At 58.8% G+C, this 23,627-nt stretch overlaps 2 protein-coding genes across 7 annotated transcripts; both read left to right on the top strand.

Moving 5' to 3' along the window:
* Window positions 1-942: 942 nt before the first annotated feature.
* Window positions 943-17,734, top strand: Sema6b (semaphorin 6B). Of its 4 annotated transcripts, none has more exons than XM_052193621.1 (17): window positions 943-1,080; window positions 8,347-8,499; window positions 8,592-8,715; window positions 9,692-9,752; window positions 9,903-9,965; window positions 10,274-10,375; window positions 10,672-10,762; window positions 11,302-11,421; window positions 11,882-11,970; window positions 13,085-13,302; window positions 13,868-13,999; window positions 14,422-14,571; window positions 14,906-15,088; window positions 15,176-15,325; window positions 15,949-16,026; window positions 16,145-16,203; window positions 16,585-17,734. In XM_052193621.1, exons 2-17 carry the CDS (start codon window positions 8,376-8,378, stop codon window positions 17,499-17,501), a joined length of 2,661 nt encoding a protein of 886 aa, XP_052049581.1. In that variant the 5' UTR covers window positions 943-1,080; window positions 8,347-8,375; the 3' UTR covers window positions 17,502-17,734. The 4 variants fall into 4 exon arrangements, with proteins under 4 accessions (XP_052049581.1, XP_052049583.1, XP_052049582.1 ...); XM_052193623.1 differs by lacking the exon at window positions 943-1,080 and adding an exon at window positions 1,877-1,955; XM_052193622.1 differs by lacking the exon at window positions 943-1,080 and adding an exon at window positions 5,085-5,453.
* A 1,868-nt stretch (window positions 17,735-19,602) lies between these two features.
* Window positions 19,603-21,886, top strand: Lrg1 (leucine rich alpha-2-glycoprotein 1). Of its 3 annotated transcripts, none has more exons than XM_052193369.1 (2): window positions 19,603-19,725; window positions 20,656-21,886. In XM_052193369.1, the coding sequence occupies exons 1-2, from the start codon at window positions 19,700-19,702 to the stop codon at window positions 21,626-21,628; spliced, it is 999 nt and encodes a 332-aa protein (XP_052049329.1). In that variant the 5' UTR covers window positions 19,603-19,699; the 3' UTR covers window positions 21,629-21,886. The 3 variants fall into 3 exon arrangements, with proteins under 3 accessions (XP_052049329.1, XP_052049327.1, XP_052049328.1); XM_052193367.1 differs by having other exon boundaries at window positions 19,604-19,725; window positions 20,626-21,886; XM_052193368.1 differs by lacking the exon at window positions 19,603-19,725 and adding an exon at window positions 19,732-20,218 and having other exon boundaries at window positions 20,626-21,886.
* The last annotated feature ends 1,741 nt before the right edge of the window (window positions 21,887-23,627 follow it).

Genomic DNA, 23,627 nt, shown 5'->3' with positions numbered 1-23,627 from the left:
AAATGTTTATAGGACAACTTGGATCACAGGCCAAGCTGAGCAGCCTGAGAAGTGGCTTCATCCTGTGCCTCAGTTTCTCCGCAGAAGCTGTGTCTGGCTGATAAACAGCAAAGCTGATGGGCCACAGTAAGGTCTCAGCCTGTCGCCACAGTGGCGATGCAGGGAGTCTGCTGCAGCCCCTCAGGTGCCCACAGGTCAGGGTTCAAGTCCTGACACCCACAGCCTTGGCAGCTCACAGTCCCAGCCTCTGGGTGCGAGTCCTCAGCTGGGTGGGCGGCTGTGTGAGCAGGATTCAACTTCACACACAACTACAAAAGCAGTTGTGGTGTGTTTGCTGTATACTGGGGATGCCAGGAGGCGAGGTGACGCCCAGCCCAGTAGGAGAGAGGTTTTCAGCGTCATGGCTGGCATGGGGAGGGGCTTCGGACAAAGGGAAACTGAGGCATGGAAAGAGATATCTTGCTGTCCCAATGTCCCTCAGAAAGCGAGTGCTGCCCGCGTGCCAGGGCAGGCCTTTAGCCGAGACTCCGCGGGAGAGTCCATCTTAGTCAATCAATCATTATAAATAAATAAAGGAGACCTTGGCGGTCTGACTCGATGATGTGAGGCGTCAGGGCCGTGGGACCGACCCCCAAGTCCATGTGTGTGCCGGTCAGATGACTTGGAAAGTCACTAGACTATACCATAGCAAAACACCTATGGAGCGCCTACTGTATACTGGGGATGGCCAGGGCCAGAACAGCGCCCAGCTCAGTGCGGGAGTCGGTGGTCTTCAGAGCCACTCCCTAGAGAGAGGTGGGAGGCAGAGAGAGGGAAACTGAGGCCGAGGATGGTGGAGGCGCCCCCTCCGGTCCGTGCTCCGCTCCTTGGTGGTCTGCTCCGGGTTTTGCGGAGCTCCGAGCTCGGGCGCTGGGGGCGGAGGTGGCGGAGCTGCGAGTCGCAGCGGCGGCGGCGGCAGAGATGCGGCCCCGGCCGGGACACCGCGCTGCGCCCCCGCGGGAGCCGCCCGCGCGTGGGAGCCCGGGCTGAGGCGCTGCGGGGCCGGGGCCGAGCCGGGCAGGTGCTCGGCCTGCGCTGGAGGTGAGTGCAGGGACTGACGCGGGGACGCACCTAGGACAGATGCACCGGGGACAGATGCGGCGACGGACGCAGGGACGGACGCAGGGACAGACGCAGGGACAGATGCAGGGACGGATGCAGTGGGCATGCACGCACCGGGCGCGCACGGGGCGCGGGCGCCTCGTGCAGCGGCACTGGCCTGGGGGCCCCCCGCGTGCGGTCGCGGCTCCAGCGCCCTGGGCGGGGCTAACGGGCTGCGCAGCGGGCGGGGATTGCAGCCAAGGCCCGGGCTCATCGCGTCGGGGCACCGACAGTGGCTTTGAATTATTAGGGTGACGGCCTACTGATGGGGGCGGGACACACAGTCGCGACCTTCCGTGGGTCCCCTGTGCACCAGTTGCCCCCGAGCTCCTGGGTACCCGTTGATCTCCGCCGGCATGGAGCGTGGGGGACACAGTCCGCGGCCAACGCCCCCGCTGCAGCACAGCCCGAAGCTGGGCTGCCAAGCCCCCCCCCCAAAGCCTGACAATGGGACAAAGGAGCGTCTTTGGCAGCCGCGCGGGGTGGGTGCCACCGTGGCCCCCCTGGCCGACCGCGGTGCTGATTGGTCCCTGGAGCGGGCATCACGTGCTCCATTCTGCTCTCCACTGCCGACTTTGGGGCGCCTCCCCAGGACTGCTGCCAGGCCGAACCCCCCACCTCGGCCTCAGATGGAGAATTCTAGGCCTACGGCAGCCCTGAGGTCGGGCGGGACTCCCGCGTCCCAGGTCCTCTCTGCTCCGGGTCTGTCATCCCCCCTCCCCCGCCTAAGGTCTGGTCTCTGTCACCTGCCTGAGGTCTGTGCTGCTCCCCATCTGAAGTCCGGGTTGCTCTCCAGGTCTCCGGCACCGTGGCAGGTCTGTGTCGCTCTGCCTGACATCTGTGTCACCCCCAACTTATTTTTTTTAATCTGCCCGACGCCCCAACCCCAAGCTGAATGTGATGGAGTTGGGAACCCCAATATTGCAGGCCAGGGAGGTTTGGGTGGAGGCGGATGGCCCTGGGGACAGAATGGCTGGAGGGACTGGCGAGAGCGCCTCTGCCTGGTTACAAGGCCTTTCTTTCTCTGTATCTTGGACTCAGGTTTTCTGGCTAATTTTCAGGGTGCACGATTGCCTGCAGGCTATTTAGGGAGGGTGAAGTGGGAGAGATCTGAGGTTCAAGGCCCGGACCTGGACATGGCCTAATGTGGACTGGCCTTCTGGCTGGTTGGCCACTGCTCCCTACTTGTAGATGGCAGCTTGAGGCGTCTTGTGTTCGTGTCCATTGGCACTGATACGGTGGCAAGAAGAGGTGGGGAAACTGAGGCACTGAGTGCCAGTTGGGGCTTTCCCATATTGTGAGGTCCTGAGTTCCACAGCAAGAGAGAGAGCCCCACTCTTTCCAGTAACTGAAAACCTAGTGCTCGCGAGTCCCTGTCCCTTCTGAGGGTGGCCCTGGATGTCTCAAGCACTGGCAGGAAGTGGATTGGAACTTTTAGCTCCTCTGTGTCTTCTGGGGCAGGTAGTCGAGTCTGTGCAGCCTCCTCAGGGCACGCTCTGCCGGCTCCTCACTCCGCTGCGTGTGTTCCGGGGCCTCCTGGTCTTCCATCCTCCGGGGCTTTCAGCCCTAGGCCTGTCCGTCCTTCTGTCTGTCTGTCTGCCCATTGGCAGAGGGCAGGCAGGCGGCTGCCCTTGGAGGAGGTGACGTCAGCCTGCGGACAGGTGAGCCGGACAGAAAGGTGACTGGCGTCTCCTGGGAAGGCGAGTGTCCTGAGCTGACTGACCCTGGGTGAGGACCTCATGGGGCAGCTGGGAGCACGGACTCTGGCCCTGAGCTGGGAAGTGGGAGCACTTCCCAGGGTGGAGGAACTTTCTCAAGTGGGAGGAGTCGGTAAGGCTGGAGCAGGGGCTTCATCCCCAGGGCCACACGGAGCCAGGGAGGGAGGTGGAGGAAGTGAGGAGACGGCGAGGCCTCTGGAGCCGCGGGACTCGGGGAAGGGCTGGGAGCGGGGCACTGGCGCTACCTACCAGAGTGGGTAGGTGACTTTAAACTCAGATGAAAGGCAGGCCGGCTGAGGACTACATTTCCCAGGATGCTCTTAGCTCAGCCCCCAGGAACCTCTTGAATGCTTTCAGGAGCCCTCAGGGGGATTATGGGTTTCTAGACTGGCCTTGGGTGATCAGGGAAGTCAGTCAGTCAGTCAGTCAACAAGCATTCACAGTGTCTCCTGTGTGCCTTGGTCTGGGTCTGGCTCAGACAGCGAGCTTGACTTGATAATTATTTCTTCCTCAAGGCTGTTTCAGACCATGGGAAGGAAAACCGAGGAGGCTCCTAGTTCACTGTGCTGTTTACAGCTGGGACTGGAGTGGAGATTGCAACTGAAACTAGGGAATGTTCGATTTTGCACTGTGACTCAGGAATGGTGCATGGGAAGGGGCACTGCAGCTAGAGCTGTGGCGGATGGGTAGAAGTTGGGTGGGAGGTGGTCACATAGTTTCTGGTACGCACACAAGACGCAGCAGAGAACCCTTGCCAGGATGTGGCTCAAACCTTTCTGAGCCTCAGTTCCTCCATGTGTAGAACAGAGCCAATGGCCGGGTTTCAGAGGGCCTGTCCCTATGAACATGGCTGTCGAGTTCCCAGCCGAGCCACCAGCACTGAGCCCCTTGAAGTCGGGAACACGGGTGGCCCAGCTGGACGGGATGCCCCCAAGGGCGTGGTTTTGGAGCTGAGGGCTGGAAGCAGAGGTGGAACAGGTGCTGGAAGGATCCTGAGGAATAGCCCTGCCGGAGGGAGGGACGCAGCCAGGCAAAGACCCCGGGCCGGGAGGCACAGCTGTGCAAAGGCCCCAGTGCAGGATGCAGCCTGGTGTGGCGGCAGAGACCCTGTGGCTGGGAGCAGGGAGCAGGGAGCAGAGCGTGGCTCTGGGTGGGAGGGCTGTGGCACTGGGGACTGCGGGAACTGGGAACATCTTCATCTCTCTGTGGGTCCCTGTGGCGGGCCGGCTTCAGTCTTCACACCAGTGAAAGATCAGCGCAGTCACTACCCCTGGGGCTCAGGCAGATGCCCTCTAAATGCCACCCCAGGGCTCTGAACACAGTAGGCGCTGCCTAAGTGTCTGCTGGGGATTTCTTTAAGGGTCTGGTCCATAGGTCCTGAGAAGACGTGTTCCCCTGAGGTCACTCTCACCATGACTGGGTTCGACTCTCACTACTGCACGGTTCTTACGTCCGTGTTATTCTGTCCGTGTGTCTGCCATTGCTGAGCCCTGACTCACAGGGACCCCTGGTCCACTCTGACCCCGGGATCTTTCCCCAGAGACCTATTTCCCGCCTTTGTCTTCTTCGGGCTCTTTGGCCGGCACTTCCTGTTCCCAGCAGTCCTTGGCAAGCCCCAGCCGCCTGTCACCCGGCATATCTTAGAGGTCCTCATAGCAGACACATAGGTGGAGACTGAATGGTCCCTGCTAGGTCGGGGTGGGCTTGACGGTCCCTGCAGGACAGAGTCACCTCACTCGTCTCCCTGCCCCACCATCTGCTGATAAGTGCTGTGTGACTTTGGCCAAGTAGTGCAACCTCTCTGAGCTCTGTGTTTTCCATGGTCTCAAGGCTGGGGTGGGCGTGAGGTGGGCTCACACCTATGGGGAACTTTGCACATCATTTATTGACTGCTTTCTGTATACGTGCTGTAGTGCCAAGGCCCGGGCATCTGTGACACTGCTCAGTGAGGTGACACCCTCGGCCATGTTGGCCTACAGTCAGGCTCAGGAAGTCTGGGGTGAGCATGTCTCTGCCAGGGTCTTTTCTCAGAGCATCGATTCACCGGACATTTGTCAGTGACTGCTGTGTTCCAGCCCCGTGTCAGGCTCAGAGTCGTAGCAGTGACCTCCAGGGCAGATCCTCCCTTCCTGGAGGACACTCCAAGCTCTGAGATATCCTTACTGCTGAGCAACTATTGTGCGCCGCTCATAGACACTTTGATAACTTACTGAGGGTGGGTGCGGGTCCTACAGGCTTGTCTCGTGGACGGAGAAACCGAGGCTCCAGTTAGGAGGAGGCCTGAGGGGTTCATGCTGAGGGGGACACGAAACTGGGCCCCCTTTCCCGCTGCGCCAAGCAGGGCCTGAGAGGCAGCTGGAGGGCAGCTGTAAGGAGAGCCGGTAACCAGACCAGGCCAGCTCGGGGCCCGGCTGCCCCACGGTCACTCGATCTCCCTGGGGACACCAGCAGCACAGTTGGAACCCTGGGACAGTGGGCCTGCCAGGAGCACCCCGCTGTAGAGGAGGAGCAGCGGATCACAGTCAGCAGAAGGTCCTGTGTCCCCCGCGGAGTCCAGAGAAGCTGGGAGAGTGGCATCTGGGCCTGGGGTCAAAGGTCAGGTGAGGGAGGGGAAGGGCATGGAAAGCATGGCTGTGATTTGCTAGGTGTCTGTGGAATGGTGAGGAGGAGCCAGCCCTTCCACAGCACCTCAGCCCCCACGGAAGCAAGAAGGACCGAAGTTAGATTCAAAGTAGAACTTGCCTAAAGAGGCCTGAGGATGGGGTGCGGGGTCTTCCCTGGCCCTTGGGGCTCTGAGTGGCTAAAGAAGATTGTAGGACAGCTATCAACCAGGGGGTGTTCCGCCCCTCAGGGGATGCTTTCGACATCTGGTTCATTTACAGTTGTCACAGGCGCCTGGCGCACAGTGAGGGGCCGCGGAGTCCAGGAAGTGGCCGTTCTCAGTCACAGGTCGCAGAGCCGAGTTAGGGTTTGCGTGAGAACCCCGGGCACGGGCTGGTCCATCCCACATGGGGCTCGCAGGCAGGTGCTGGGGCGTGCACCCCAGACAGGTGTGAACACACGTGTGGGTGGCCTTCTCACAGCTGGGACACTTGCCTGGGGTGAACACACACCTGGGAGCGTGCCTGCATCCTGGGGACTCCCGGGGAGGGATTGACTGACCTGAGCAAGTAGGCAGTGGGTGTGTGTGTGGCAGAGGACTGGAGGACGCGGAGGGGGAAGGGCTCAGTGCTAAGTGTTGGTCATTTATTCACATACAACAAGAGAATATTGAGCACCAAAGGACTACCTGGCCCTAGGAGGGCCGTGCGCGCCCGCCTGCTGCCCCCCAGGGGGCAAGCTGTGCAAAGGCCCTGGGGTTGGGACAAAGTGCCTTGGGAAGATTAGGGAGGGAGAGCTAAGGGTGGACGCGGTGCTCGCAGGCGCCCCCTCGTGTCCGGAGTGTGAGGGCCAGGAGGACAGGACGGCCGGGACAGCTGGGGCGTTGATGGAGGAGAGAGGCCCACGGTTTACTTCCATTTGTGGTGTGCTGGAGAACTTTGTGGTGGAGTCGAAAATGTGTTATTAACTGTAGTGTAAACCTGAGGCTGTGGAGGCGAGAACGTTAGGCTGCGGGACGGGAGGGTGCGTGACGGGGAGGGGCCGTGACGGAGGCGTCCAGGGCAGCACCGTGCGTGGAGGGGCTTTGGCGTGCAGGGATGCTGGGGCGTGTCTGAGACTCGGGGTTAGAACCCCGAGTGAATTCGATGGTGACGCCTGAAGACTCAGCCCACCATGGGCAGGAGGGGCACGGCGAGGACCTAGCGGCTGTGTGGGCTGGTGGAGTAGGTGATTCAGGGCTCAGAGTTGGGTCTCAGGAAGGTGGAGATCAGCCTGGTTCACAAAGCAAGATTCTGTCTCAAAACATTTTATATTGATTATTCTATCTTGCTTGGGGGAGGGGACAGAGGCTGTCGTTGAACCCAGAGCAGCTCCTGTGGTTGCTGAGTCTGGGCCTACAGAATCAGACCTTGTCCCAGGGAGAAAAGTCAAAGGGGGGGGGGAGGGAGGTGTGGCTGGAGGGTTGAGCGGCTCCCTCCCCCAAGTCCCCTGTGATGGACTGGGACCGTGGTCGGGAGTGGAGCCCCACCTAGAATCTCCAGTGAGGGTCTGGGGCCCGTAGCACAGGGTTAGGTTGGCCACAGTGCAGAGGTCAGCCTCCTGGAATCTGGGGTCATGGGGCAGGGACAGGGGGACAGCACAGGGGAGGAGGCACTTTAGGAAGCTCATAAGGAAGTAGGCCCACAGCCCAGAACACACACGCTCTGAGTCACACATCCTGGAAGCCAGGGTCGGGCAGAGGAAGTCATGCAAGGTCTTCCTGTTTTTTGGCCCTGACCGTTAGAACGGGGGCTGATGTTCCCTCCATGATCCTCACCGACTGTAGCTTGTGATCTCCAAGACACAGGGGCAGGGGAGGGCTGGGAGACATCTCTGCTGCCTGGATGGGGAAACTGAGGCCCAGAGTTTGTTGGAGATTGACGAAGCTGCTGAGAAACCCATGAGGGGTGTCTCGAATTGGACTGTTCTTCTTTCTGGTAGGGAGGTGCTACCCCGCCCCGGGGTCGCTAGGTGTGGAGGGCTGGGGTCCCACGTTTTTTTCACACACCTCAGGGTTCCTCAGTTATGAATGAGAGCAGACAGCCGGGCGGTGGTGGCACACGCCTTTAATCCCAGCACTCTAGGAGGCAGAGGCAGGCGGATTTCTGAGTTCGAGCCTGGTCTACAGAGTGAGTTTCAGGAGAGCCAGGGCTACACAGAGAAACCCTGTCTTGAAAAAACAAAAACGGAAAAAAAAATGAGAGCAGAAGGAAGCCATCCGTGGGGACAGAAAGTCAAACCCACCAGTGACACCAAGGCCTCTCTGCACACTACGATGTCCTACGACTGCCATTGCTAATGATGTGGTTTATAACGTGCCAAGGGCTTTTAATTCTGTTATGTTTTGTTTAGCCTTTGAATTAGAAATACGGTCCCTCCTTGTGTGTTTGTTCTAGTTTTGTGGCCATTTGATTTTATCGTGGGGTCTTACCATGTAGACCAGGCTGCCCTAAAACTAATGATGCTCCTGCCTCAGCCTCTCCAAGGCTGGGGTGACAGGCCTATACCACGCCGCCAGGTTCTAAGGCTTTTCGAGTTTTAATTTGAAGGGTTTTTTTAAAAATGCTTTTTGAGATTGGATTTTTAAACGCATGTTTTAAGATAATATCCATTATTGTAATTCTCGTGATTAATTTTTAATTACCTAATGCATTTCCGGTTGCAGCTATTTCCTGAGAATTTTACTCACATGTGGTCTTAAAGTCACTTGTTAATTAAGCAACGTTTGAGCGTCGTTATTATTATCAATGTTATTTTTATTCTGGGAGGAAGGGAGGGACTCTGGCGTCCCCTACCGGCCGGTTATGGAACTACAGGCCGTTCCACTCACTGTCCTCCTGGCTTGTAGGTGTCATCTGTGGTCATCTGGTCCTCACCATGTGGACCCCTCGAGTGCCCCCTCCACTTCCGGCCCTGCTGTTCCTCCTGATGTTGCTCCTGGGGGTCACCCATGGCCTCTTCCCAGAGGAACCACCTCCACTCAGTGTGGCTCCCAGGGACTGTGAGTCTGGGGGTGATGTCAGGGGTGTGTCAGGGTCTCTGGTGGGCAGGGTCTTGTTTCCAAACAAATCCTCCTTCTGCTCCCTCCCCTAGACCTGAGCCACTACCCCGTGTTCGTGGGCAGCGGGCCTGGTCGCCTGACCCCTGCGGAGGGCGCTGAGGACCTCAACATCCAGAGAGTGCTACGTGTGAACAGGACGCTGTTCATCGGGGACAGGTGTGCAAACGTTGGGGGTCCCAGAATAGCACATTTGAGGGATCCATGATGGGTCTGTTACTCGCCTGGAAAGTGCGACCCCATGGTGCTGAATGCTGAGTTTCAAAGGTATTCAACGCCGTTTTAAGGTTACTGAGCTCTGAGTTTAAAGGTGCTGTTGGGTGGTGTTTGTTTGTTTGTTTGTTTGAGGTAGAATTTCTCTGTAGTCCTGGCTGTCCTGGAACTCACTCTATAGACCGGGCTGGCCTCGAACTCACAAAGATCCTCTACTCCTGAGTGCTGGGATTAAAGGCGTGCGTCAGCACCACTCAGTTTAGGCCTGAGTTTTAAGGGTGTTGGATGCTACATGATGCATGTGTAACTTTTAGGGACAATGTCTAGGACACAATTTCCTGGGTGTGTAGACAGAGTGATGGAGGGGAACCCCAAAGAGAACTTGGTCTTGAGCCCGTAGAAGTGAGAGTGATGGGCTTCAGGCAAGCAAATGACTCGGTGCTCACAGTCGCCTCCTGCTGGAGGGTTTTTTGGTTTTGTTTTTATTTTGTTTTGTTTTTTGGATTTGTTTTGTTTTGTTTTGTTTTGTTTTCTGAGACAGGGTTTCTCTGTGTAGCCCTGGCTGTCCTGGAACTCACTCTGTAGACCAGGCTGGCCTCGAACTCAGAGACCCGCCTGCCTCTGCCTCCCAAGTGCTGGGATTACAGGCGTGTGCCACCACTGCCCGGCCCTGCTGGCGGTTTCTTAAGGCTGGGCCGGTGCTGAGGCCTGGATGTGTCCAAGCTGTGTGGTTAGAGGCTGGACATGGTGGCCACATGCAGACTGTGAAGGGGGTGTCTGTGGGATACAAAGATTTCTAAGGCAGAAATCACAGTCCAGACCAGGAGTGATGTGGGTGCCAGACGGACATGATGCTTACTGTGATTGGACTGAGGTGGTAGGGACCCCCGCACCCCATCTCATGCACCATGCCCTCCTGCAGAGACAACCTGTACCAAGTAGAACTGGAGCCATCCACGTCCACGGAGCTGCGGTATCAGAGGGTGAGGAAGAGGACTGTAGGGGGCGGGGCGGGGGTGGAGCAGAGCTCCTCCTAGGGAGATGGAGTCAGGATGGACTTGGCTGGGAGACCGGGATCTGAGGGATGCTGAGGGCCACGCTCACCTCACCACACCTTTTTTTTTTTCTGGTAGAAACTTACCTGGCGCTCCAACCCCAGTGACATCGATGTGTGTCGGATGAAGGGCAAGCAAGAGGTTAGAGGAACCTGCCCTTGTCCTGGCCTCTCCATCCTACCCTCCCTGGCCTCGTTCCTACTTGGGCCTCAGACTTCCCCGCAGCCTCAGGGTGATTCTTCCCATCTCAGAGGAGGAGCCCCAAGCTGTTCTTGTTACCCTCAAGGACAGGCGCTTCAGTTGCCACACCCAGTCCACCCAGGCCACGCCTAACCTCCTTCATCCCTTGGGAATAGCCTTGAGTCTGCACTGACTGAGCTCCCAGCCTGAGCCACGTGCGTAGGGACCAGGCCACACCCTCTGCACCTCCTTCTTCTTCCCCACCCCAGGGTGAGTGTCGGAACTTCGTCAAGGTGCTCCTGCTTCGTGACGAGTCCACGCTCTTCGTGTGCGGTTCCAATGCGTTCAATCCCATCTGTGCTAATTACAGTGTGAGTCTCAGCCCTTCCGCGGTGCCGAGGGCGCCTCGCCCGCCATCGCCCTGTGCTCCGTCCCAGACATGCACACCCCAGCCCAGGCTAGTTGTCAGGCTTGTCCCCCTTTGCTTGCAAGGCTGACTACAACAGACTCGGGCCAGGAACCTGAGGTCCAGAGAGGTTAATTGCCTGGCCAGAAGCACACAGTAATGCAGTGTGAAGTGGGGTTCTGCCTGGAGTGGGGGACGGGGAGCCTAGAGCTGCCAGGCAGAGTGAGGAGATCTGTTGCTTAGATTCTGCCCTCCCCGCAGATGGACACACTGCAGCTTCTGGGAGACAACATCAGCGGCATGGCCCGCTGCCCCTATGACCCCAAGCACGCCAATGTCGCCCTCTTCTCGGGTGAGTGATCCCTGTCGTTGATGTGTCCAGTCCCAAAGAGAGGTGTTTTCCATTCCTAAAATCCTGGTCACCCAGAGGCAGCTGGGAAGTGGGCGGAACCTAAGGGGTCAGGGTCAGGGTCAGGATGGTGGCTAGGCTGAGCTGGGGGGAGAAATTTAGCCTGGGCCCAAGGTTCAACCGGATTTAGTCTCATCCTGACGAGGACTCAGCCTGGGATCCAGGCTCAGCCTGTCGACCCACACTAGGCTGAGCTTCTGATTTTTGTTCCTGCCCCCTCTGGTCTTTCTAGTATGGTTATTGTTCTCGTGGTCTGGACCTTCTATTATTGTTGTTGTTTTTATTATGATTTTCTGAGACAGGGTTTCTCTGTGTAGTTCTAACTGTCCAGGAACTCACTCTGTAGACCAGGCTGGCCTCAGACTCACAGAGACCCTTCTGAGTGCTGGGCTTCAGGCCCGTGCTGCTCTGCCTGGCCTCTCTCTGGGCCTTCCCAGTCTAATCCCACTCTGCTTCCCTCCCACCCTGCCCCTGACGTCCAGATGGGATGCTCTTCACGGCCACAGTGACTGACTTCCTGGCCATCGACGCTGTCATCTACCGCAGCCTTGGGGACCGGCCCACACTGCGCACAGTGAAGCATGACTCTAAGTGGTTTAAAGGTCAGGCTCTTGTAGAGGTGACATTTACCTAACACCCCCAACAAAATAAGAGTCCCAGAGATCAGGGGAGAAGAGGCTGGGATCTTGTTTTCGGAATCTCCTGGTCTTTTCAAAGATCAAACTAGATGGAAGATTTTGGTGTAAAGTAGAGCCTGCTGGTAGCGGGCGGCTGCAAAGCCTGAAGTCGGACAGTGCAGGAAACTGAGGTGCTGGACTCTCCGCCTCACAGGGAGGACGGTGTTGCAGCATGGCACAGATCCCATGGCAATGGTGGTTATTTGTTTAACTTATGACCCCTCTCCCCCCACCCCGGAAAAAAAAAGCCAAACTGGGTTCAGTTCACTTTGGCTCAGTGGCCACTCTAAGTCTCTTCTCAACAAAGGCACAGCTCACAGTATGCTCTGGTGACATCAGAGCCCCAGACCCCTTCATGATGAGTCCAAACGCCTTCTCTCCACAGAGCCGTACTTTGTGCACGCGGTGGAGTGGGGAAGCCACGTCTACTTCTTCTTCCGGGAGATCGCCATGGAGTTTAACTACCTGGAAAAGGTTACACTGCGACTTCTGTGATGCTTGAGCACAGGACATTAGCGGAGAGGCTCGGGCAGGGAGGGTGGACAGAGGTCCATCCACGCACTTCACCTGGGTCACAGGAACCCGTCGTCACATAGTGTCCCCTCCAGTGGGGACCAGTCTGGGAGGCGGAAAGACATTTAAGGAGGAACTGAGGAGCTTGAAGGCTTTGTAGAGAGCAGTGTTGGACACATGATGCCATGGCCCCACAGTTCCTGTCCACCATCCATCCCTCAACTGTCTCACTGACACATGACCCACATATTTACTCTTCAGCCCTTCCCAGAACCATTAACCTGAGTCTGGCCACAGTCCGCCCATTCATTCATTCATCCATCCTCCCATCCATCCGTCCATCCACCCATCCATCCATAAACCCTTACATACATGCATATGTTCATGCATGCATATTTAAACCCATCCATCCACCCATCCATCCATAAACCCTTACATACATGCATATGTTCATGCATGCATATTTAAACCCATCCACCCACCCATCCATCCATCCATAAATCCATACATACATGTATACACTCATACATACACACATACATAAAAACCCATCCACTTACCCATCCATCCATCCATAAATCCATCTGCACATCTACCCATTTATCCATCCATAAACCCATGAACCCATACATACATGTATACACTCATACATACACACATACATAAAAACCCACCCACCCACCCATCCACCCATCCACCCATCCACCCATCCATCCATCCACCCACCCACCCACCCATCCATCCATCCATCCATCAAGTCATCCACTCACCCGCGTGGCCCGTGTGTCCAAGAATGACGTGGGTGGCTCCCACGAGTGCTGGAGAAGCCGTGGACTTCCTTCCTGAAGGCGTGGCTCAGCCGCTCAGTGCCTGGGGACTCACCCATCCCCCCACATTCATGTTTGCACTGTTGCCTGTGCCACTCCTTCCCTTGCTGCCCGGCATCCAGCGCGCTGTGGGTAGCAGGTCCCCCTCAGTCCTCTGTAAGAGCATCTCTCCTGTCAGGCATGGCAGGCAGCAGCCATTTCTACATCATGCTAACTCAGGGTGTTCCCGGTGCCTGCTGCTTGTCTAGGTGGTGGTGTCCCGAGTGGCCCGTGTGTGCAAGAATGACGTGGGTGGCTCCCCACGGGTGCTGGAGAAGCAGTGGACTTCCTTCCTGAAGGCCCGGCTCAACTGCTCGGTGCCTGGAGACTCACACTTCTACTTCAACGTACTGCAGGCTGTGACTGGTGTGGTGAGCCTGGGCGGTCGTCCGGTGATCCTCGCTGTCTTCTCAACTCCTAGCAACAGGTCAGCCCTTGCCGGCAGGTGCCCACTCGGGGTGTCTGTTGGCCAGAATGTCAGGGTTCGAACATTCAGTCAGCAAATATTTGTGTCCCATGTTGGGCAACATTGGTCCCAGGAGACCTCCATACCAATCTGGGGACAGAACGAGACACCTGCAGTCCTCCACAGGACGTGGCAGGGAAGGCTCCTGAAGGGGGACACGGGGGTGTGGAAGATGGATGCATGGGAAGCGTCCGAGGCTCCGTGCTGGCCGGAGGAAGGAGGCTGTGTGGCAGCTGTGGAGGGATCCAGCGGAATCAAGGAACGTGTTAGAGTTATGGAAGGTTGCTCGGTGGCGCAGGGTCTAGACGTGGTTCTGAGAGTGTGAGGGAGCCGGAGACAAATGAGGCTCACTGAGCAAGGCCTCTGGGTAACAAACAGTCACGAACTGACTAAACCCTCAGTGGGAACCGAGGCACGCAAAGACCCCGGGGCTAGGGACACTGCACAGTGGTCCAACCTGAGGATGTTCCGGAGGTGGCGCGGCACCGTCCCCACCCCGCTCAGCGCTGGCTCGCCCCCTCCGCAGCATCCCCGGCTCGGCTGTCTGCGCCTTTGACATGAACCAAGTGGCTGCTGTGTTTGAAGGCCGCTTCCGGGAGCAGAAGTCGCCTGAGTCCATCTGGACACCAGTGCCTGAGGACCAAGTGCCCCGGCCCAGGTGACAGTGACGTCCATCTTTACAGGGTAGCCAACCAGTGTCCTGCTCCTACATCGGCTGGTTTGGGGGAGGGCAGTCGAGAGTTGGATGAGGAGACGATGGAGGGGAAACAGAGGAGCTCGTGGAGGAAGGCCCTAGGAGGCCACCATGAAGGACCAGGCAGCCAGTGATCTTCCCTTGTTGAGGGATGAGCTGGTCAGAGGGCAAACGTGTGTGCAAAGGCCCTGGGTGGAGGGCGTGGCCTGTGCGAGGCCCGGACAAATCGGATCAGCACGTCCAGAGGTCCTGAGGCTACAGAGAGTCAGATCATGGAAACCCTAAGGGTAGGAAGACACTCAAACTGGGTCCCCAGATGCCCCAGTGAATCGGGGACTCGTTGTGGGGTCCCGGCATCCTCCCCAACTCTCCTCACCTTCCCCCAGGCCCGGGTGCTGCGCAGCGCCTGGCATGCAGTACAACGCATCCAGTGCCCTCCCTGACGAGATCCTCAACTTTGTAAAGACCCACCCACTGATGGACGAGGCGGTACCCTCCCTCGGCCACTCACCTTGGATCGTGAGAACTCTGATGCGGTCAGTGCTGGGAGGGGGTAGCCCAGTCCTTCACGGGGTGGGGGGCAAGGGGTCTCAGTTAAGCGCCTCTGTTTCCTGGGGGGGGGGTATGCTGGGCAAGGGCTGATCATGCAAAGAAGCTGGGGGGCAGGGAACAGGGATCACAGCCCTTGCAAAGGGCCTGGGGCGGGACATAGCCTGACTTTGCATGTCATGTACATCAGGGTGTGTCGGTTGGGGTGTACTTGTGTAACTACTTCTGTACCCCACAGGTCAAGGGATGTATGAGACCTGGGCTGGAGGCCTGAGGAAGCTTCCGGATAAACCTGACCTCCAAGCCCATCTTGTGTTTCAGGCACCAGCTGACCCGAGTGGCTGTGGATGTGGGTGCGGGTCCGTGGGGCAACCAGACAATCGTCTTCCTTGGCTCCGAGGTTGGCACAGTCCTCAAATTCCTTGTGAAGCCCAACGCCACTGTCTCAGGGACCACGGGGCCCAGCGTCTTTCTGGAGGAGTTTGAGACCTACCGGCCAGACAGGTCAGGGGATACGGCGCAGGGAGGGGGAGCGGCTGGCTGGACCGCAGGGTGGCCACACCAGCCTCACGCCTCTCCCTGTGTGCCTAGGTGTGGACGACCCGGCAGCACTGGTGAGTGGGGGCAGCGACTTCTGAGCCTGGAGCTGGACACAGCCTCAGGCGGCCTGCTGGCGGCCTTTCCGCGCTGTGTGGTTCGCGTTCCCGTGGCCCGTTGCCAGCTGCACTCGGGGTGCATGAAGTGAGTGCCCCCCACAAGGCCGGTGCAGGGTCGGGGGAGGCAAAGGGAAAGGGGAGAAGGGGAGAGCCCCGTGTTGTCGAAAGCATTGATTCACCAGAGGTAATCAAAGGCCGAGGACGCAGCTATGCACAGGCCCCGGGCAGGCAGGATACAGTCTGTTTTGGAGAAGCAATGGGGAGGCTGGATGGCTCCAGGGAGGATGGACGGTGTGGGCTTAGATTCCAGCCCCGCCTCATGGCGATGTTTCAGAACTGAGCGTCCATTTTCTTGTGTAAAAATTGGAAGCTGGGCAGTGGTGGCACACGCCTGTAATCCCAGCACTCTGGGAGGCAGAGGCAGGCGGATTTCTGAGTTCGAGGCCAGCCTGGTCTACAGAGTGAGTTCCAGGACAGCCAGGGAGGGCTACACAGAGAAACCCTGTCTCGGAAAAACAAACAACAACAACAACAACAACAACAAAAAACAAAAACAAAAAAACAAAACAAACCAAACAAAAAAAAATTGGAGAGAAAGTATCGTGGGCCTCCAAAACTCACTCTGAGTCGGCCACAACTGTGGTGACCAGAGGCTACATGGCCCGTGGCCCCTGAGCAGCAGGTTGTAAGTTACCTGTTCTGTCCTAGGAACTGTATTGGCAGCCAGGATCCATACTGCGGGTGGACCCCCGGTGGGTCCTGCATCTTCCTCAGACCAGGAACCAGGTATGGCAAGGGGAACACGTGGGGCATAGCTAACATGGCCCGCGTTCCTGTCTCTGCGCCAGGCTGTGTATAAAGAGCTCCGTGTTGAGTCTACTTCTCTCCCCTTCCCCCACCTCAGTGCCACGTTTGAGCAAGATGTGTCCGGGGCCAGCACCTCTGGCTTAGGTGACTGTACTGGTAAGCTGAGAAAGGGACTCCCCTGTGTGCTGTGGCACAGACAGAGACACTCAGTCCCGGGGATGGAGGGTGGACACGTGGCACACTCCCTCACGAGGCAGCCACGGAAAGCTGTGCGCTCACCCAGTGCTTATGGTCGCCCTCTGGTGGCTGCTGCCGTGAAGAGCGGAAATGAGATCCACCCAATAGGGAGATGAAAGAAAGATACCGATTCCAGAAAAAGCACGCACAAAGGGGCGTGGCTCAGGCAGAGTCCTTGCCTAGACTCCTCTGGTGAGAGGCATGGGGCGTGGTCATGGGTGGAGCCCCGCCTATCCAGCGCCAATCAGACTGGTTTCCAAGGCGGGAATACACTGCCACCCTCTCCCCATCTGTTCCCAGGACTCTTGCGCGCCAGCCTCTCTGATGACCGCGCAGGGCTGGTGTCGGTGAACCTGCTGGTGACCTCCTCGGTGGCGGCGTTCGTGGTGGGTGCCGTGGTGTCCGGCTTCAGCGTGGGCTGGTTCGTGGGTCTCCGCGAGCGGCGGGAGCTGGCCCGGCGTAAGGATAAGGAGGCCATCCTGGCGCACGGCGGCGGCGAGGCAGTTCTGAGCGTGAGCCGCTTAGGCGAGCGCAGGGGGCCCGGGCCTGGGGGTCGTGGAGGAGCAGGCGGCGGTCCCGGGGGTCCCCCGGAGGCCCTGCTGGCCCCGCTCATGCAGAATGGCTGGACAAAGGCGGCACTGCTGCATGGTGGCCCTCACGACCTGGACTCGGGGCTGCTGCCCACTCCAGAGCAGACGCCTCTACCCCAGAAACGCCTGCCCACGACACACCCACACGCCCACGCCCTGGGGCCGCGAGCCTGGGACCACAGCCACGCGCTGCTGTCGGCCTCCGCCTCCACCTCGTTGCTCCTACTGGCACCCGCCCGCGCCCCCGAGCAGCCCCCGGTGCCGGCCGAGCCGGGCCCGGAATCTCGCCTCTGCGCCCCCAGATCCTGCCGGGCCTCTCACCCAGGCGACTTCCCGCTCACGCCCCACCCCAGCCCGGACCGCCGGCGGGTAGTGTCCGCACCCACGGGCCCCTTGGACCCTTCGGTGGGCGACGGCCTGCCCGGGCCGTGGAGCCCACCTGCAACCAGCAGCCTGCGGAGGCCGGGTCCCCACGGGCCCCCCACGGCCGCCCTGCGGCGCACACACACATTCAACAGCGGCGAAGCCCGGCCCGGGGGTCATCGTCCTCGCCGCCACGCACCCGCGGACTCTACACACTTGCTGCCCTGCGGGACGGGCGAGCGGACTGCACCCCCGGTACCCTAGGCCAGGCGGATGCCTCGATGGTGCCAACCACAGCGACCCGGGCGCCAGCCCAGGTCACCGAGCCCTACTGGCGCCGAGTGGGGCGCGTTCGTTCCTCACCCACGCGCGTGGGGACCCCCTCGCCACAGGGAAGCACAAGAGCCCCCTCCATCCCGGAGGATGCAGGACACGAAGCCCCGGGGTGGGCGGGAGGAGGCTGCATAGACCTGCGCATAGACTTTGATTTTTGTTTATTTTGTGTTTTTTTTTTTTTCTTTCTAAGAAATTGCACAGCCCCATTCTTACTTGGGGTGGCGGCCGGGGTGGGGGGTGAGGACGTGGGGTAAGGGGAGGCAGAGCTGCAGACATGAGCCTTCCCGCCTCAACACATCCTCCATAGAAGGGACCCCCTCCCCGCTCCTGGGCCCCTGCGTGTGTGGATGTTTGTCCGTGTGCATGGCCTGTTTGTGTGTGCAAGGGCCTGGGACAGAAGTGTGTGCGTGTGTGTGTGTGTGCGTGTGTGTTTGTGTGTGTGTGTGAGAGAGAGACAGGGCTGCCGTGGGTGTGCATGTGTGCGACTTAGAATGTGGTGGTGGCGCCCTCAGAGACCCTGGCATTGGCTGAGCCCATGTTGGGACTTCTGAAAAGAAGCCCAGGGCATGGGGCCTTCAAGGTGCTGGTTTGGAGTTCAAATCCTGCTCCTGCAGAGGGGTCCTGGGGGTCCAGGCTGGGAGATGGGGGAACCTGCTTCTAAAGGGCTTGTGGGTTTTTTTTGGGAGGGACGAGGTGAGCAGACACCCCTGTAAATACAGCCCTGGGGTGGTCAGAGAGGCCCACGCCACCCACCCCCACTTGTGACATCCCTTTCGACTGCCAGCTGACCATGCATGCCACGTGGTCACCTGAGTCCAGGACCCTCCCCAGACCTATGCCCATCAATAAAACTCTGTTTACATCCACCGGCCCCTTGACTCTGGGTCAGCTGTTTCCTGGGGTGATGGGGAATGCGTCTGCTCTTGGTCACTCTCACAGGCAAATGGGGGGCTGTAGCCTCTTAGAACCCCAGATTGGGAGGAGAGGTCACGTCAAGGCGTGAAAACCTGGAAAACCTTAAGATGAAATGCCAACAAGGAGGAACTAGCTGGGTGCAGGAAAAATGGCTCAGTGGGTAAAACACTGCCCGTGCAAGCAAGAAGACCTGAGTTCAAATCCCTCAGCACTCACAGAAAAAGCCAGGTGTGGTGGTGCATGCCTGTGATTTTAGCACTGGGGAGGCAGGGACAGGAAGGTCCCTGGCTTCTTGAAGGTCAGCCTAAGCCAATCACTGAGAGGCCCTGCCTCGGTAAACAATGTGGAGAACTGTTAAGGAAGACACCCAGAATCAGCCTATGGCCTGTGTCACACACAGATACCAAGGGTGTCCTCAAAGGCAAACTCATAGCCTTGAGATGCGTGTCTGCCTCGCGGTTTTTGTTGTCAGACAGTCTCAGTACATGCATAGCCCAGTCTGGTCAAAGTGGAAGTGATTCCCCAGTCTCTGTACTCCAACCCTGTGCTGTGATGAGATGACGTGTGAGGCACCACAGTGTGTCTTCACAACAGACACATGCACCCACTACTGCTCTTCAGGGAGAAGGAATCACCAAAGAATCTCTTGACAGTCAAGTTCAGCTGTGCAGGTGGGGAAACTGAGTCCTACAGAACCTGAGCCAGACCTGCTTTGGTTCCCTGCGGGAGATCTCGAATCCAGAATGAGGCATTGTTCCTTGTTCAGTAGGAGAGTTACTAGAGCGCGAAAAGCAAACAACACATCAGGGCTTCAAGACCAGAGACTTCCCAGCACTGTCCTGCCCCCACCCCACCCCCACCCCTCAAAGAAAGCTCAGTCCCTGGATCCTGGCGGGAGAGGTGAGGACACAGCCCAGGTGGGACTGTGGTGGGACACCCCTTCTCCACCTCTTTCCCCTCCCCCTCCCCACCTCTTCCCTCTACCCCTCCCCACCTCTACCCCTCCCCTCCCCCTCCCTACCCCTAAAGAGGAAGTAAAGGCCGCAGAAAGGCTGGGAAAGGGTGGGTAGGAAGGCGCCGTCACTGCCAGGAAGGGATTTAGCAAGGTTGGCCAGTGCCCAGGCTCTTCCTGCTTTGCCTCAGCAGAGCTGGGCTGGGGACTATATAAAGCCACTTCCTGGGGTCGTGAGGACAGACACAGAAGAGCAGCGATGGCCTCTGGGCAGCATCGAGGGAGGTAGGTCTCCACCTGACCAGTTCTGGGCAGACCTGGCACCAGGCCAAACACAGCCACGGGGACATTAGCCTGGGGACTGAGGTCGCCAGGATTCAGGCCTGCAGGCTGTACAAACAGGCTGACTCCCAGACAGACTGCCAGTGGCCCCTGGAGCAGAGCGGGGTGGGAGACGGTACCTGCCCTAGGCCCCGGTCTTGAGGCCTCGGCCACACCCACTGCCATAAGGAAGCCCCAGAGGGTTGACTGGATATGCGCACAGAGGAATTTGTGTTCACCCTGAACACCCAGCGGTGACCACGCACAACCCATATGAGAGCTGGACAAAGAACGGACAAGCCCAGCTTTGAAGCATCCGCCTTCCTGAGAAGGGCAGCGAAGAGCTAATGAAAGCCGGGCATTGTGGCTAGGGCTTTGCAGAATGAATAGGAGTCCATGGACTCTCCCTTCTGAATACATAACGAGGGAGATGGGGTAGACCCAGGATGCAACCCAGGTTAGAAGTAACTAGGTACTTGGACTGGGAATAATTAAGAACTGGTAACCTGTTAGAGCTGGTAGACGGGAAGGGAGTGTGTAGGGGTCAGACCCGGAAGTTAAGAGTTATACAGGTAAGATTTGCTGTGGAACGCGGGCTGCTTCTGGAAGCTGAGGGGAGGCAGTAGGTGGGAATGAAACCCAGGGTATAGTGTGCCTGAGGCTTTGCAGAATGAATAGGAGCTCACTGGCTCTGCCACCCACCCACCTAGCTAAGGAGACCAAAACAGACTCAGGAAAGGAACCATGGTGATCGTATTGTCCCAGTCCTGGTGAGGAAGGACTCAGTTGGTACAGCCAAGGTAGTGGCCACGGGGATGGGAAGGAAGGAAGGGATATATTTTCACCATGGTTCACTAACCTCAGCCTCCAGGATCTCAACATCCGCCTTCCCAGAGCCCTGTTCCTCCTGGCCCTCTTGGGCAGGGTGTCCAGCCTTGAGGAATGTCAGATGCTGCGCTCGGCCGAGGGCAGCACGGTCTCCTGCTATGGCCCCGCTGAGTTCCCGAGCTCCGTCCCGGCCGACACTGTCCATCTGTCCGTGGAATTCTCCAACCTGACGCAGCTGCCCGCCGCGGCCCTGCAAGGCTGCCCAGGCCTGCGGGAGCTGCACCTCTCCAGCAACCGCCTGCAGGCGCTGTCCCCAGGGCTGCTGGCGCCGGTGCCCGGGCTGCGCGTCCTGGACCTGACCCACAATGCCCTCCGCAGCCTGCCCCCCGGCTTATTCCGCACCTCGGCCGCCCTGAGCACCCTGGTCCTGCGGCACAACCAGCTGCGGGCCGCACGCGCGCCATGGCTGCAGGGCCTAGACGCCCTGGGCCACCTGGACCTGGCGGAGAACCGGCTGCGCTCGCTGCCCGCCGGCCTCCTGCTCAGCCTCGGCGCCCTGCACACCCTAGACCTTGGGTATAACCAGCTGGAGTCGCTGCCCGAGGGGCTCCTGCGGGGCCCCAGGCGGCTGCAGCGCCTGCACCTGGAAGGGAACCGGCTGCGGAGGCTGGGGGATGGCCTGCTTGCGCCCCAACCGTTCCTGCGCGTCCTGTTCCTGAACGACAACCGGCTGTCCGCGCTGGCGCCCGGCGCCTTCCGCGGCCTAAGGCAGCTGGACATGCTGGACCTGTCCGGCAACGCCCTGTCCAGCGCGCCCGCGGGGCTGTGGGCGACCCTGGGGAGGCCGGCCCGCGACATGCAGCACGGCTTCGACGTCTCCCACAACCCCTGGGTCTGCGACAAGGACCTGGCGGACCTGTGCCGCTGGCTGGACGCCAACCGACACAAGATGTTCTCGCAGAACGACACGCGCTGCGCAGGGCCCGGGACCGTGAAGGGACGGCGGCTCCTCGACGTGGCAGAGCTGGGGTCGCTGTGACGATGGAGACTGCGGTGCGGGCCAAGGCATCGCGCGCGCTCGCCACTGAGCCACGGCGTGCAGAGCCCCAGCACGTGCCGTTCCCGCTCCCTCAGGCAGCGATGCTCGCCTCTGATTCCCTCTCCGCTCCGTGCGCTCGCCCGACTCCCCCGCCTCGCGCTCTTCCTGTGCCGACCCCAGGCCGCCATGTTTGTCTGGCTGTGTTTCAGGGGTCAGCAACGCAGTGAATAAAGCCGCTCCCAGGCGGACTGAACAGCTCGGGGCTGCGCGGTTCCCTTTGTTGCACACGTGTTTTGTGCGCATGCGCCACCGTGAGCCTGCGGAGGTCAGAGGGCGGCATCAGGAGTGGGTCCAGGCTGTCCGCAATGTGGCAGCGAGGGACGCAAACAGAGGTGCTGAGGCTCGGCGGCAAACGCCTTCACCCGCGGAGCCATCTCGCCCACCCTCTGCCCTGGTTTTGTTTTGTTTGTTTGTTTTTTTCGAGACAGGGTTTCTCTGTGTAGCCCTGGCTGTCCTGGAACTCACTCTGTAGACCAGGCTAGCCTCGAACTCAGAAATCCGCCTGCCTCTGCCTCCTGAGTGCTGGGATTACAGGCATGCGCCACCACCGCCCCGGCCCAGCCTCAGATGGGCCTCTGCCTCTTCCTCCCAGAGCTGAGGCCACAAAACTCAGGTCTTCGGACTGACAAGGCCTTCTTACTGACTGAGCCTGCTCTCCAGATCCCTCCCACTGCGTAGCCCTGGCTGTCCTGGAACTTGCTCTGTAGACCAGGCTGGCCTCAAACTCAGAAATCCTCCTGCCTCTCTGCCTCCTGAGTGCTGGGATTACAGGCCTGCACCACAGCCCAGCTTTATTTTTTCACCCCCTAGACAGAGGGACTCTGACCATTGAGAGGCAAGGGTGTGGTCTCATATTGCCCAGGCTGGCCTCGAACCGGCTCCACAGCCCAGCATGATTTCAGCTCCTGACTCCCCTGCCTCCACCTTGAGGCTCTGGTGACGAACACGTGACTCAGTAACACCAGGCTTCTCGCCGAAGTCCTGAAGAGGGAGCTGGGGGAGTGGGGTAAACCTCGGGCCTCAGTTTGCTGATCTGTAAAATGGGATCAGAGCTGACAGGCTTAACAGCTCTCAGGATTAAACAGCAGATTAAAAGTAAGATGGAGGCCAGAGAGACCACTCATGGCCTAAGAGCTCGGGCTGGGGTTCTCACGTCCACGTGAGAGCTCACAGTCGTGCTACTCCAGTCACAGTGGGTCACAGCTTCACTGACCTCTGCTGGTATCAGGCATCTGTGGTGCACACAGGAGGGACACGTCAACAAAACACCAGGACACAAATATGTCACATCATCATCATCATCATCATCATCATCATAGCCGGGCAGTGGTGGCGCACGCCTGTAATCCCAGCACTTGGGAGGCAGAGGCAGGAGGATTTCTGAGTTCGAGGCCAGCCTGGTCTACAGAGTAAGTTCCAGGACAGCCAGGGCAATACAGAGAAACCCTGTCTTAAAGTAATAATAATAATAATAATAATAATAAAGGAAGCTAGGCCAGAGTGGGCCTCAGCAGCAGAGCCAGCCGAGCACCTGCGGCTCTGGTTTCACACCAAGCACCGGGAAACCATGTGTGCTGTGGCACATCTCTTGTCTTAGCCACTGGGTGCTCAGTTCAAGGTCGTCCTTGGCTATGTGGTTATTTTGAGGCTATCCTGGGCTACATAGCGAGTTCTGGTCAAGCCTTGACTACAGAGAGAGACTCTGAATCAAAACAAAGCAAACGGAAAAGATTGAAGACTAAAAAAGTTCTCTGTCCTAGTCTGAGGTCAGCGATGGTGACTGGACCAGGACTCAGCGGTCCCTGGGTCGCTATGGCAACCAGGGCGCCAGCAAGGGGGGGCGTGGGGGCGGGGAAGTTCCAGACACACCCCCGGCGGCGCGGGTGTCATTGGCCCGGCGCGGAGGCCCCACCCAGACCTGCTATAAGGATGGCGGGCT

Source organism: Apodemus sylvaticus, chromosome 9 (assembly GCF_947179515.1).
Source record: "Apodemus sylvaticus chromosome 9, mApoSyl1.1, whole genome shotgun sequence".
Classification (NCBI taxonomy): domain Eukaryota; kingdom Metazoa; phylum Chordata; class Mammalia; order Rodentia; family Muridae; genus Apodemus; species Apodemus sylvaticus.
The sequence above is the reverse complement of the archived record's forward strand: the minus strand, read 5'-3'. Positions and strand labels throughout refer to the sequence as shown.